Source organism: Macaca mulatta, chromosome 20 (assembly GCF_049350105.2).
Source record: "Macaca mulatta isolate MMU2019108-1 chromosome 20, T2T-MMU8v2.0, whole genome shotgun sequence".
NCBI lineage: Eukaryota > Metazoa > Chordata > Mammalia > Primates > Cercopithecidae > Macaca > Macaca mulatta.
This window is the reverse complement of record NC_133425.1, coordinates 28,945,540-28,958,937: the sequence shown is the minus strand read 5'-3', so window position 1 is coordinate 28,958,937 and position 13,398 is coordinate 28,945,540. Positions and strand designations below refer to the sequence as shown.

The 13,398-nt window shown below is 52.3% G+C and overlaps 2 protein-coding genes across 2 annotated transcripts in view; one reads left to right on the top strand and one right to left on the bottom strand.

The window, feature by feature from the left end:
* ZNF48 (zinc finger protein 48) overlaps positions 1–13,398 on the bottom strand; it is a 242,055-nt gene that overhangs the window by 44,944 nt on the left and 183,713 nt on the right. The window lies entirely within an intron of this gene.
* Positions 944–5,455, top strand: CD2BP2 (CD2 cytoplasmic tail binding protein 2). Its single transcript, NM_001260696.1, is given in 7 exon segments — positions 944–1,020; positions 1,528–1,631; positions 1,912–2,047; positions 2,173–2,330; positions 2,431–2,866; positions 2,947–3,053; positions 3,139–5,455. Coding segments are annotated over 6 exon segments (1,026 nt in total). The 5' UTR covers positions 944–1,020; positions 1,528–1,553; the 3' UTR covers positions 3,250–5,455.

Genomic DNA, 13,398 nt, shown 5'->3' with positions numbered 1-13,398 from the left:
TCAAGAGCTAGAGGTTCCAGTACAGGGGCTGACCCCCCGCCACCTCCCCCAGTCCCGCTTCTGCTTGGGCCACATTCTGTTACCTGGGCACGAGTTGCTAGGCCCTGTTTGCTCAGAGGAGCTTCATGCTACAGAGAGGCACTGTTGCCCTTTTCCAGGCCGTGGTGCTAGGCCCTGTTTGCTCAGAGGGGCTTCATGCTACAGAGAGGCACTGTTGCCCTTTTCCAGGCCTATCTGAGAGCAGGGCACAAGGGACTTCTGGCCTGGGTACTGGTGCCAATGCCACCTCTCCAGTGATGGCTCTCCCACCTCAGAAGCCAGGAACTCGCCCAGGGTATGGGCGTGGGACAAATGACTTCCCCTGGGTCCTAAAGGGAGCTGTGTCCAGAAAGTGCCCCGAGAGCCGTCCAGGGGCCCCGGACTGGCCATCGGGAGAGCCAGGCTTCCCCTCGGGGAGGGCAAGGCTCCACCTCTCAGATAGGAGAGCTTACCACCGGACCACAGGAGTGGGAAGGCAGGATTTCTAACGAGACGGTAGGGGCGCTGAGCCCTCAGCCCTGGTGGAAGGGTGACTCGAACCCAGCACAGGAAAACGGGGCAGCGACCCACTGGCCCTGCTCGGACTTTGCCCCTCCATCCTGACCCTGGGCGACCCTTTAAGTAGATGCTCTCGTTTTTCTCCAGAGCCTCTACTGCTTGAATGAGGGAATCGAAGGTACTTCCGGCCATTTCTCACGCCCGGTCAGAGTGTAGGCATTCACAGGTCCCCTCTTCTCGCCATTGTCCTCCCACGCGACTGACGTCACTTCTTGCGGGAGAGAGGGTGGAGGCGTCTTCCCTCGCTCACCGCGTACTTCCGCCCGCTCTTCCAGTTAGTTCCCTAACCCGAGTGAAGCCACTTCCGGGCTTCCCAGGCGCCTTCCACAGTCCTCTTCCGGGTGATGGCGGCCGGGTGCCCCGGATGTAGCCTTGGCGCAAGCATCTCTTCTTTTCGCCACCTCGCCTCCCGCGGAGTCCCAGGTGAGCGCGCGAGGGTGGGACAGCCCGGATCCCCGTGGCCCTCTAATTTGTACACAGCCCGGGACAGTTGGGGCTCACCACACGGAATTGGGAGTTCGGAGCAGGGAGGAACGGGGTGGCGAGAGCGCCAGGTCCTGGGTCAGCCCGGGCCCCGCGAGCTCCGAGAGAGCCAGAGTAGGAGGCGGGGGTCAGCCGGTCGAGCCGGTGGCGCCCAGACTGCGGGGGCTGGAGTTGGGAGTGGTCACGTGGTGAAGTCTGTCCCCTGTTGGCCAGGGTCAGGGGATCCAGAGGGTCCGCTCCTCCGTCCCCACCCCATTTAACTCGCGGATGCTAGACCCAAGTCCTGCAGGCCTCCTGGCTGCCAGCTTCTCTTCAGCCCTTGCTTTTGTGCTCCCTCCGCTCCCAAACTGTACCTGTCACAGACCAGGAAAAATATTTGCTGTGCTGGGTCCTCTGGTGGCGAGTCCCCTCCTCACCCCATTCTCTTTCTCTGTATCCTTTCCTCAGCTTGAGAAACACCTCTCTGCCCCGTCATGCCAAAGAGGAAAGTGACCTTCCAAGGCGTGGGAGATGAGGAAGATGAGGATGAAATCAGTGTCCCCAAGAAGAAGGTGAGGGGGCCAGACTCCTTTGTGTGGGGGAAAGAGAGGAGCTAGAAGCCTGAGGAGAAACAAAGCTGGCGGGAGTGGGGCGGGGCGGGCAGGCAGAGAAAAGCCTAGTTTTTTCAGGTTCTCTGAGGAATGGGTTGGGAGCATCTTCAGTGTGGGTCCTAAAATATTTGGGGAAGTAGTCGAGATCCTGAAATATTTGGGGAATATTTGGGTCCAGATCCGGAAGTATTTGGGGAGGTAGCCAGTAACCTGCATTTCTTGACTTGACTCCTGCTCACAGCTGGTGGACCCTGTGGCTGGGTCAGGGGGTCCTGGGAGCCGCTTCAAAGGCAAACACTCTTTGGATAGCGATGAGGAGGATGATGATGATGGGGGGTCCAGCAAATACGACATCCTGGCCTCAGAGGATGTACAAGGTGAGCTGTACCCAAGAATACACTCTGCTGGAGAAACAAGTAGGGGCCTCTGGTGGTGTGGAGCGAGGGAGGCTCCGGTCTCTCTTTTCCATGCCTAGAAAAGGGCACCTGTGTCTTTGGTACAGGTCAGGAGGCAGCCACACTCCCCAGCGAGGGGGGTGTTCGGATCACACCCTTTAACCTGCAGGAGGAGATGGAGGAAGGACACTTTGATGCTGATGGCAACTACTTCCTGAACCGGGATGCTCAGATCCGAGACAGCTGGCTGGACAACATTGACTGGGTGAGGCCCAGGGGCTGGTGTGGCTGGGGCCGGGGAGTGGCGGATGCTAGGCCTGCTCCCATGGCAGTTCGTGGGAAATCACTGCATCTTTCCATGACAGGTGAAGATCCGGGAGCGGCCACCTGGCCAGCACCAGGCCTCAGACTCGGAGGAGGAAGACAGCTTGGGCCAGACCCCAATGAGTGCCCAAGCCCTCTTGGAGGGACTTTTGGAGCTTCTGTTGCCTAGAGAGACAGTGGCTGGGGCACTGAGGCGTCTGGGGGCCCGAGGAGGAGGCAAAGGGAGCAGCAAGGGGCCTGGGCGTCCCAGTTCCCCTCAGCGCCTGGACCGGCTCTCCGGGTTGGCCGACCAGATGGTGGCCCGGGGCAACCTTGGCGTGTACCAGGAAACAAGGGAACGGTTGGCTATGCGGCTGAAGGGTTTGGGGTGTCAGACCGTGGGACCCCACAATCCCACACCCCCACCCTCCCTGGACATGTTCGCTGAGGAAGTGGCAGAGGAGGAACTGGAGACCCCAACCCCTACCCAGAGAGGAGGTAAGCTTGGAGGACAGAGGAGGGGGCAGTGGGCGGGAAGTGAGACACCGGAGGTCAAATGGCTTTGCCTGTTATTTTAGAAGCAGAGTCGCCAGGAGATGGTCTGGTGGATGTGATGTGGGAATATAAGTGGGAGAACACGGGGGATGCCGAGCTGTATGGGCCCTTCACCAGCGCCCAGATGCAGGTGAGCTGCTTTCTCCCTCCTTCTGGCTTGTCCCTGCTTCCCCTACTCCTGTCAGTCCTTCCCCAGCTCTGCCCTCTCCTTGCAGACCTGGGTGAGTGAAGGCTACTTCCCGGACGGTGTTTATTGCCGGAAGCTGGACCCCCCTGGTGGTCAGTTCTACAACTCCAAACGCATTGACTTTGAGCTCTACACCTGAGCCTGCTGGGGGCCCAGTTTGGTGGGTCCTTCTTTCCTGGACTTTGTGGAGGAGGCACCAAGTGTCTCAGGCAGTGAGGAAATTGGAGGCCATTTTTCAGTCAATTTCCCTTTCCCAATAAAAGCCTTTAGTTGTGTATTGGGGCCTTGGCTGTGCTGACGGCCAGAAGCCAGGGGCCTTCTCCACAGCCACTTTGGACTTGCCTTGGTCCCTGAGTGTTTGCTCCCATGAAGATCTTCTTTGGAGGTGCCTGTCAGGTGTCCTGTGGCCTCACTGCCTGGACTCTGCTTGCTGTGTAAACACCCCCAACTGCGCTACTTTGTGTTCCTCTCTGAGGTTTCTTGTTTGATTCCCCTTAGGTCTTTGGCTTTCAGGATGTCAGATTCTTTGTCCTTGTAGCCACCAGGGGATGGAGCCCCAGAAGTGGAGCTTTTAGGCCTGGAAGGACCGGGGCATGGAGAAGACATTGGGTCCCTGTTGGGGGTGGGCATGGAAACGTTTTACTCTTGCTCCACCCTCTCAAGCTCCATAGACACTGGGCAGAAGTGGGATGAGTGGTCCAAGACCGAGATCCCTAAGGTTCTGAGAGCCAGTATCTTCCCTAGCCTGGCTTTCTTCTCTCCTTGCAGTCGTTCCCATAGCCCTTCAGTGAAATGCAAACTCAGTGGCCAAGCGTGGGCCAAGCGTGCGTTGTACTGGCACAGAGGGGCAGTGACTCACTGGAGGTCACAGGAATCAAAGGGCTGGCCCAGAACCAGTGGGCTCCTTTCCCAGACCTTTCTTGGCACAAAGCCTTTGCTGCCTGGCCTTTGAGGCCCTGCGGCCTACATTCTCTCGGCCCCACTAGGTGCCTGGCACAGGGCTAGTGCCTTCAGGAAACTGAGGTAGCTGGGCTGGTCCCCTTCCAGGAATTCAGAGTTTGGTGGCAGAGGCATGGGTGTAATTCTATAGCCTGGGCCTGGCACCCTCCACCCCCTACCCCCTACCAGCATTGCCTTATGCCTCCCTTGCACCACGTTAGATGGTTTCTTCCGGTTTTCCATTCTGGCTGCCCTTTGGAATCTCCTGGGGAGCTGTAATATCTATTTGGATATTCGGATTGAGCTGGTCTAGGTTGTGGCCCAGGCATTGGGTATTTCGGAAGCCTCTAGGTGTTTTCAGTTTGCAGCCAAGCCGAGAGAGAGCCCCTGGGTCCGACCCCCATGGTTGAGGCACCGCTAGCAGGAGGGCTGGCTCCTGGACCCCACTGTGGTTGTAGAGCTGAGCGTGTGTGTGGCTTTAGTGCCGTCCGTTAGTTACGGGGATCTGGGCACCAGAGCTGCAGGACACTTGGAATCCCAGGGCAGAAAGGGCCAGACGAGCAACTAGGAAAGACTTGGGGGCCAGGGCGGAGTGGGGTTACCTGACGCTCTTGTGAGGCCTGCTCTAGTGCCTGCTCACACTGGAATTTCATTCACTCCAAGAAGCCATCAGGGGTAAGATACCTTCCTTTAAACATCACTAAGAAAGAAGAGGCCTGCCAGTGACACAGTAAGATGCCATTGATCTAAAGATGCGTCTTGATTTCAGAAAGGTCCGGAAGTGGAAAGCAGGTGTCAGGGCTGAGGTACAGGGTTCACCTGTAGGCCCCAGGGATGGTCTCTCAGGGGTGCTGAGTGAGTGCATGGTAAATCAATGGAGCCCAGGGGCGCCTCCTGCCGGTGTCCTCCAGGCACTCAAACCTAGCCCTTCCGAAGCCGACCTCACGTGACCTCACAGCCCCTCCTTAGGGCGCCTCACTGACGACGGTGGTGGGTGGAATAACAGCCACCAAAGAGGTCCAGGTTCTGAACCCCAGAACCTGGGAAAGTGTTACCTTGTATAGCAAAAGGGACCCGGCGCCTCTGCTTCAGTTCAGGATTTCATGGTGGGGAGATGACCCTGGGTGGTTGAGGTGGGCCCCGAGTAATCATGGGGGCCCTTATAAGGGAAAGGGAGTCAGGAGGGTCTGCGCGTGAAGCAAGGAAGCTTCTGGCTCTGAAGATGGCAAGAAGGCCCAGAGCCAGGCGATGAGGTGGCCCCTGGAGGAGCTGAAAAAGGCATTGGATTCTGCCCCAGAGCCTCCGTGGAGAAACAAAGCCGCACTGACACAGCTTCAGCCCGGTGGAAATCATTTTGGACTCCTGACCTCTAGAACTGTAAGATAATAAATTGGTGTGGTTTTCAGCCTCTCAGTTTGTGGTAATTTGTTAACAGCCCCAATAGGAAACAACTACTCATGCATCCAGCGGATGCCTCATGAACCACCCAATCTCGCTAAGTTCTCCCTTCCTGTGACCACATTGCTATTTCAGGTCCCTGTCAGGACTTATAAATGTGGCTGTCTCTTGCTAGGGTGGCCTTTATAGTACATCTGAATCAGCGCTCCTTGGCTTTTTATTTGTTTTGTTTTTAGAGACAGGGCCTTACCTAGGCTGGAGTACAGTGGTGTGATCATAGCTCACTGCAACCTTGAACTCCTGGGTTCAAGTGATCCTCCCACCTCAGCCTCCTATGTAGCTGGGTCTACAGGAGTACACCACTTCACCTGGCTAATTAAGAAACTTTTTTTTTTTTTTGTAGTGGCAGGGTCTTGCTTTGTTGCCCAAGCTAGTCTCAAACTCCTGCACTCAACAGATCCTCCCAGCTCAGCCTCCCAAAGTGCTGGGATTACAGGTGTGGGCCACTGTGACCAGCATGCTTTTCTTTTTTAGTTGTATATATGCAGTTTATATGTATACAGTTTGTAAGATATATATACAGAGAGATTTTGTTTGAGTAAGCTTTTTTTTTTTTTTTTTTTTTTTTGAGATGGAGTTTTGCTGTTGTTGCTAGGCTAGAGTGCAAATGGCACGATCTCAGCTCACTGCAACCTCCGCCTCCTGGGTTCAAGGGATTGTCATGCCTCAGTCTCCCGAATAGCTGGGACTACAGGCACCTGTCACCACGCTTCAGTACCCTTCAGTGGTTTTTTGTATATTCACAGGGTTGCGCAACCATCACCACAGTTTAATTTTAAAACTTTTTTTTCCTGCCATGAAAGAAACCTGACCCATGAGTAGCCCCTCCCACTACTCCCCACCCTTCCTCACCCCCCAGCGCTGGCAACCACCCATCTACTTCCTGCCTCTAGATTTGCCTCTTCTGGGCATTGAAGATAAATGGAATCATACATGTGGTCTTCTGGGTCTGGCTTCTACTTGGGCCTATGCTTTCAAGTTCAATTATGTTGCAGATATCTTCATCTATCTCGCTTTTTTTTGTTTTGTTTTGTTTTGAGACTGAGTCTTGCTCTGTCACCCAGGCTGGAGTGCAGTGGCGCGATCTTGGCTCACTGCAACCTCTGCTTCCCAGGTTCGAGTGATTCTGCCTCAACCTCCCAAGTAGTTGGGATTACAGGCCTGTGCTACCATGCCCAGCTGGTTTTTGTATTTTTAGTAGAGACCAGGTCTCACCATGTTGGCCAAGCTGGTCTCAAACCCCTGACCTCAGGTGATCTCACCTCGGTTTCCCAAAATACTGGGATTACAGGTGTGAACCACTGTGCCCAGTCCTCATGTTTATTGTTGAATAACAGTGTATTGTGTGGATGTACGATATATGACTAGTAATTGAATTTCACCCTTTTAAAAATTTTTTTCTTACTAATTCAACTTTACACTTTTTAAAAAATTTTCTTTTTTTTTTTTTTTTTTTTTTTTTTTTGAGACGGAGTCTCGCTCTGCCGCCCAGGCTGAAGTGCAGTGGCCGGATCTCAGCTCACTGCAAGCTCCGCCTCCCGGGTTCTCGCCATTCTCCTGCCTCAGCCTCCCGAGTAGCTGGGACTACAGGCGCCGCCACCTCGCCCGGCTAGTTTTTTGTATTTTTTAGTAGAGACGGGGTTTCACCGTGTCAGCCAGGATGGTCTCGATCTCCTGTCCTCGTGATTCGCCCGTCTCGGCCTCCCAAAGTGCTGGGATTACAGGCTTGAGCCACCGCGCCCGGCTAAAAAATTTTCTTTTTTTTTTTTTTTTTTTTTTGAGACAGAGTCTCGCTGTGTCTCCCAGGCTGGAGTGCAGTGGCGTGATCTCGGCTCACTGCAAGCTCCGCCTCCCGGGTTCACGCCATTCTCCCGCCTCAGCCTCCCAAGTCGCTGAGACTACAGGCGCCCGCCACCACGCCCGGCTAGTTTTTTGTATTTTTAGTAGAGACGGGGTTTCACCATGTTAGCCAGGATAGTCTCGATCTCCTGACCTCGTGATCCACCCGCCTCGGCCTCCCAAAGTGCTGGGATTACAGGCTTGAGCCACCGCGCCCGGCCTTAAAAATTTTTCTAGTTTTCCCCTAATGTCCTTTTCTGCTTCAGGATCCCTTCTGGCACCATGTTATATTAAGTGGTCACATCTCCTTAGCTTCCTCAGCTTGACAGCTTCTCAGACTTCACCTGTCTTTGTTGACCTTGACAGTTTCAAGGAGTGCTGGTTAGGTATTTTGTAGAATATTCTTTTTTTTTCTTTTTGGGACAGAGTCTCTCTCTGTCACCCAAGCTAGAGTGCAATGGTGCGATCTCTGCTCACTGCAACCTCTACCTCCCGGGTTCAGTGATTCTCCTGCCTCAGCTTCCCGAGGCAGGAGGCTGGGATTATAGGTGTGTGCCACCACGCCTGGCTAATTTTTGTATTTTTAGTAGAAATGGGATTTCACCACATTGGTCAGGCTGGTCTCAAACTCTTGACCTCAGGTGATCCATCCGCCTCGGCCTCGCAAAGTGCTGGGATTACAGGTGTGAGCCACCGCAACTGGCCTCAGAATATTCTTTTTAAAAACAACTTTTTAAATTTAAAAAATATATATGTATATATTTTCTAAATATGAGGTCTCACTATGTTGCCCAGGCTGTTCTTGAACTCCTGGGCTCAAGTGAGTCTCTCGCCTCAGCCTCTTACAGTGCTGAGATTACAGGTGTGAGCCTCCACACCCAGTTGAATATTCCTAAAATCTGAGTTTGTCTGATCCTTTTTCTCATGAATAGGCTTGGGTTATGGAGTTTAGAGAGGAGGACCACAGAGGTGAAGTTCTTTGCTTTTCACTTAAAACTTTTTTTCTAAGCCTTTTTTTGAGACCAGGTCTTGCTCTGTTGAGCCAGGTGGAGTGCAGTGGTGCAATCATGGCTCAGTGCGGCCTTGAGCTTCTGGGCTCAAGTAATCCTGCCTCAGCCTCCCTAGTAGCTGGAGCAAGAAACGCATGGCGCCACTCCTGGCTAAATTTTTGTGATTTTTTTTTTTTTTTGTAGAGACAAGGTTTCACCATGTTGCCCAGGCTGGTCTCGAACTCCTGACCTCAGGTAATCCGCCCACCTCAGCCTCCCAAAGTGCTGGGATTACAGGCGTGAGCCATGGCACCCGGGCCTGAATGCAGCCTCTTGCCTTGGCCAGGTTATCATTCAGAGAAGCAGCAGGAGTTGGGGAAGGAAGTCCCAGCACTCCTAGCAGAGGCGTGGGGTGTCAGACTCTGTCCTGGGCACTTGCTGGGGCCCTGTGAGAGACAAGGCCTGCACAGGAGTCCAGCGGGGTTCAAATAAGTGAAGGCTCCGGCTCCTCACGCGGAGGAATGAGGGCTCTTCATGTCTCTGCCACATCTGCCACCCCTGCCCATGAGGAGTGGCTAGTTACCCAGACCCCAGAGCGGCAGTGTGGCCAGCTTGATGACCTGCTGCTAGTCGTGCATGACCTCCCAGGCAGGGAGTCAGCCTGAGCTACTTGCCTTCCGTTCTGCTCCTGGCAGGAACCAAGCTGGAGACCTGGACATGCCCAGCTCCTCCTGATGTGGAGACCTGAGAGGAGTTTCTCTCAAGGATGGATTCCAAGGCAGGTGTTTTGTGTGGGGCCCAAGTAACAACAGTGCTCCATGGAGTCAGCAGCCACTCTGAACTCCCTGTGGAGCCCAGTCCCCAGCCGCCAGGCACCCTCAGGGGTATGCTCTGCAAGGGAGGGTTCAGCGGCCCCTGACCACCTACACCCCCTGCAGCGGGCCACCCCTGCCATCTCCAGTTGGCCGCTGCAGATGGCTGCGACCCTGTCCTCACGAGGCCCCTGTTCCCCAGGAGGCTTCTGTGTCCCCTTATGTAAGATCCCAGCTTCCCAGCTGCCCAAGCAGACGTGGCACATGACCTGCCTGTAAAAGTCAGCAGCAGGTGCTGGCAGCCTCTGGTTTCCCTGTTCTTATTTATTATTATTTATTTTTTTATTTGTATGTATGTATGTATGCATGCATATATATGTATTTATTGAGACGGAGTTTCACTCTTGTTGCCCAGGCTGGAGTGCAGTGGCGTGATCTCGGCTCACGGCAACCTCCACCTCCTGGGTTCAAGTGATTCTCCTTCTTCAGCCTCCTGAGTAGCTGGGATTACAGGTGTCAGCCACCACGCCCAGCTAATATTTTTGTATTTTTAGTAGAGATGGGGTTTCACCATGTTGGCCAGGCTGGTCTTGAACTCCTGACCTCAGGGATCCACCTGCCGCAGCCTCCCAAAGTGCTGGGTTTACAGGCGTGAGCCACCGTGCCCGGCCCTTTTAATTTTTTTTTTTTTCTTTTACTTTTTTCTTGAGACAGAGTCTTGCTCTGTCACCCAGGCTGGAGTGCAGTGGTGTGATCTTGGCTCACTGCAACCTCTGCCTCCTGGGTTCAAGCAGTTCTCCTGCCTCAGCCTCCTGAGTAGCTGGGATTGCAGGCGCCCGCCACCATGCCTAGCTAAGTTTTGTAGTTTTAGTAGAGATGGGGTTTCGCCATGTTGGCCAGGGTGGTCTTGAGCCACCTCCCAAAGTACTGGGATTACAGGTGTGAGCCACCGCACTCTGCCATTTATTTTTAGAGATAGCATCTTGCTGTGTTGCCCAGGCTGGAGTGCAGTGGTGCGATCATAGCTTACTACAGGCTGGACCTCCCGAGCAAGTGATCCTCCCACGTCAGCCCCTTTATTTTTATTTTTTATAGACATGGGGTCTCACCTGTTGACCAGGCTAATCTCAAACTCCTGGCCTCAAATGATCCTGCCTGGGTCTCCCAAAGTGTTGGGATTACAGGCATGAGCTGCCACACCCAGCCCAGTTTCTCCATTCTGATGCCATCATACTTGCTCTTACCTTCCTGATATCCCACCCATCCCTATTCCCTCCCCATACAGCTACCCTGCAGCTCTCAGTGGCTTCAGACCTTGTAGCTCCAGTACATTCTTTGGGACACATTTCTCTGTCTTGAACACTTCACATTCCCTTGGATACAATGTGGGCATTTGCCCTCTGGCCTCAGACATCGAAGCCTCTTACCTGGCCCAGCCTTCCCAGGCTTATACACTAAGCCTGTTCTCTGCCAGGCGTGTAATCCCAGCTGAGATGGGCAGGTGGCTTGAGCCCAGGAGTTTGAGACCAGCTGGGCAATATGGCGAGACTCCTTCTCTACACACAAAAAAAGTGTGTATATATATATGTATTTGTGTGTGTGTGTGTGTGTGTGTGTGTATTTATCAGGGGAAGAAGAGGGTGTCTGGCATTTATTAGGGACCTAAATAAGTTCAGAATATTATGTTTAATCTCCTTGACTACCTATTGAGTTACATATCTCTCCCACTTTGCCGATGAGAAAAACGAGGCTCAGAGAGGTGACATGCAACGTCGCATAGCCTGAGGGTGGTAAAGCCAGGATTTTAACCCAGCTCTTTGGGACTCTAAAGTCCAGTCAGAATTTTTGGTGAAGTGTCTGCTCGTATTTTTTGCCTGTTTTAAAAACTGAATTGTTTGTCTTCTGATTGATTTTGTAAGAGACCTTGATCATTATATATTCCAGATATGAGTCCTTTGTCGGATTCTGTTTTGTGAATATTTTCTTGATCCATGACTTGTCTTTCTTTCCCCCCCCATCATCATCTTTTGAAGAGCTAAAGTTTTAAATCTGATTAAAATTTAATTTGCTGATTTTTTTTTTTTTGAGACAGAATCTTGCTCTGTCGCCCAGGCTGGGGTGCAGTGGTGCGATCTCACCTCAGTGCAACCTCCGCCTCCCAGGTTCAAGCAATTCTTCTGCCTCAGCTTCCCAACTAGCTGGCATTAGAGGTGTACACCACCATGCCTGGCTAATTTTTGTATTTTTAGTAGAGATGGAGTTTCACCATATTGGCCAGGCTGGTCTTTTTTTTTTTTTTTTTTTTGAGACACAGTCTCACTCTGTGGTCTAGGTCGGAGTGCAGTGGTGCAATCTTGGCTCACTGCAACCTCTGCCATCTGGGTACAAGGGATTCTTGTGCCTCAGCCTCCCGAGTAGCTGGGACTACAGGCTGCCACACCCAGCTAATTTTTGTATTTTTAGTAGAGAAGGGGTTTCATCATGTTGGCCAGGCTGGTCTTGAACTCCTGACCTCAAGTGATTGGCCCGCTTCGGCCTCCCAAAGTGCTGCGATTACAAGTGTGAGCCGCCGCACCTGGCTTAATTTGTTGATTTAAAAAATCGTTTGTGCTTTTTGTGTCCTATTTAAGAAATCTTTGGGCCAGGTATAGTGGCTCATGCCTGTAATTCCAGTATTTTGGGAGGCTGAGGCAGGAGGCTCAATTGAGTCCAGGAGTTGGAGACCAGCCTAGGCAACATAGCAAGACCCTGTCCCTACAAAAATTTAAAAAATTAGCCAGGCATGGTGGCTCGAGCCTGTAGTTCCAGCTACTCCATTGGCTGAGGCAGGAGGATCTCTTGAGCCTAGGAGTTTGAGGCTGCAGTGAGCTCTGATTGTGCCACGGCACTCCATTCTGGGTGACAGACCAAGACTTTGTCTCTAAAGAAATGAAATAAAAAAAATAAATAAAGTAAAATGCATTTTAAAAATTAAAAAAAGAGCCAGGCACGGTGGCTCATGCCTGTAATCCCAGCACTTTGGGAGGCCTAGATGGGCAGATCACCTGAGGTCAGGAGTTTGAGACCAGCCTGGACAACATGGTGAAGCCCCATCTCTACTAAAAATAGAAAACTTAGCTGGGCATGGTGGCTGATGCCTGTAATCCCAGCTACTCGGTAGGCTGAGACAGGAGAATCGCTTGAACCTGGGAGGCGGAGGTTGCAGTGAGTTGAGATTGGGCCACTGCACCCCAGCCTGGGCAACAGAGGGAGACTCGGTTTAAAAAAAAAAAAAAAAATTAAAAAGAGCACTTCTGGGAGTGAAAAAGAAAAACCTTTCTCTTGATGCCTAGAGAACTGTGCTAGCTCCAAAGATAAAGCTTTTACTTTAGGCGCTGGCCTCAAATTAATCTTGTAGGAACGTTTTTTTGTTTTGTTTTGTTTTGTTTGTTTTTTGTTTTTTGAGACAGAGTTTCGCTCTTGTTGCCAGGCTGGAGTGCAGTGGCACGATCTTAGCTCACTGCAAGCTCCACCTCCTAGGTTGAAGTGATTCTCTGCCTCAGCCTCCTGAGTAGCTGGGATTACAGGTGCTGGACACCATACCTGGCTAATTTTTGTATTTTTACTAGAGATGGGGTTTCACCATGTTGGTCAGGCTGGTCTCAAACTCCTGACCTCGTGATCTGCCCACCTCGGCCTCCCAAAGTCCTGGGATTACAGGCGTGAGCCACTGCACCCGGCCTTATTAATTATATTTAAGGCTATTCAAGTTTTCTTTTCTTTTGTTTTCTTTTCTTTTCTTTTTTTGAGACAGAATTTCACTCTGTTGCCCAGGCTAGAGTGCACCAGTGTGATCTTGGCTCACTGCAGCCTCTGCCTCCCAGGTTCAAGTGAGTCTTGTGCCTCAGCCTCCCCAGTAGCTGGGACTACAGGCGCACATCACCACACCCAGCTAATTTTTGTATTTTTACTAGAGACGGGGTTTTGCCATGTTTGCCAGGTTGGTCTTGAACTAGTGCTGGCCTCAAGTGATCCACCTGCCTCGGCCTCCTGGGATTAGCACTTTGGAAGGCCAAGGCGGGTGGTTCACCTGAGGTCAGGAGTTCAAGACCAGCCTGTCCAATGTGGTGAAACCCTGTCTTTACTAAAAATACAAAAAATTAGCCCAGCGTGGTGGCAGGCACCTGCAATCCCCGCTACTCAGGAGGCTGAGGCAAGAAAATCGCTTGAACCTGGGAGGTAGAGGTTGCAGTGAGTTGAGATTGCACCATT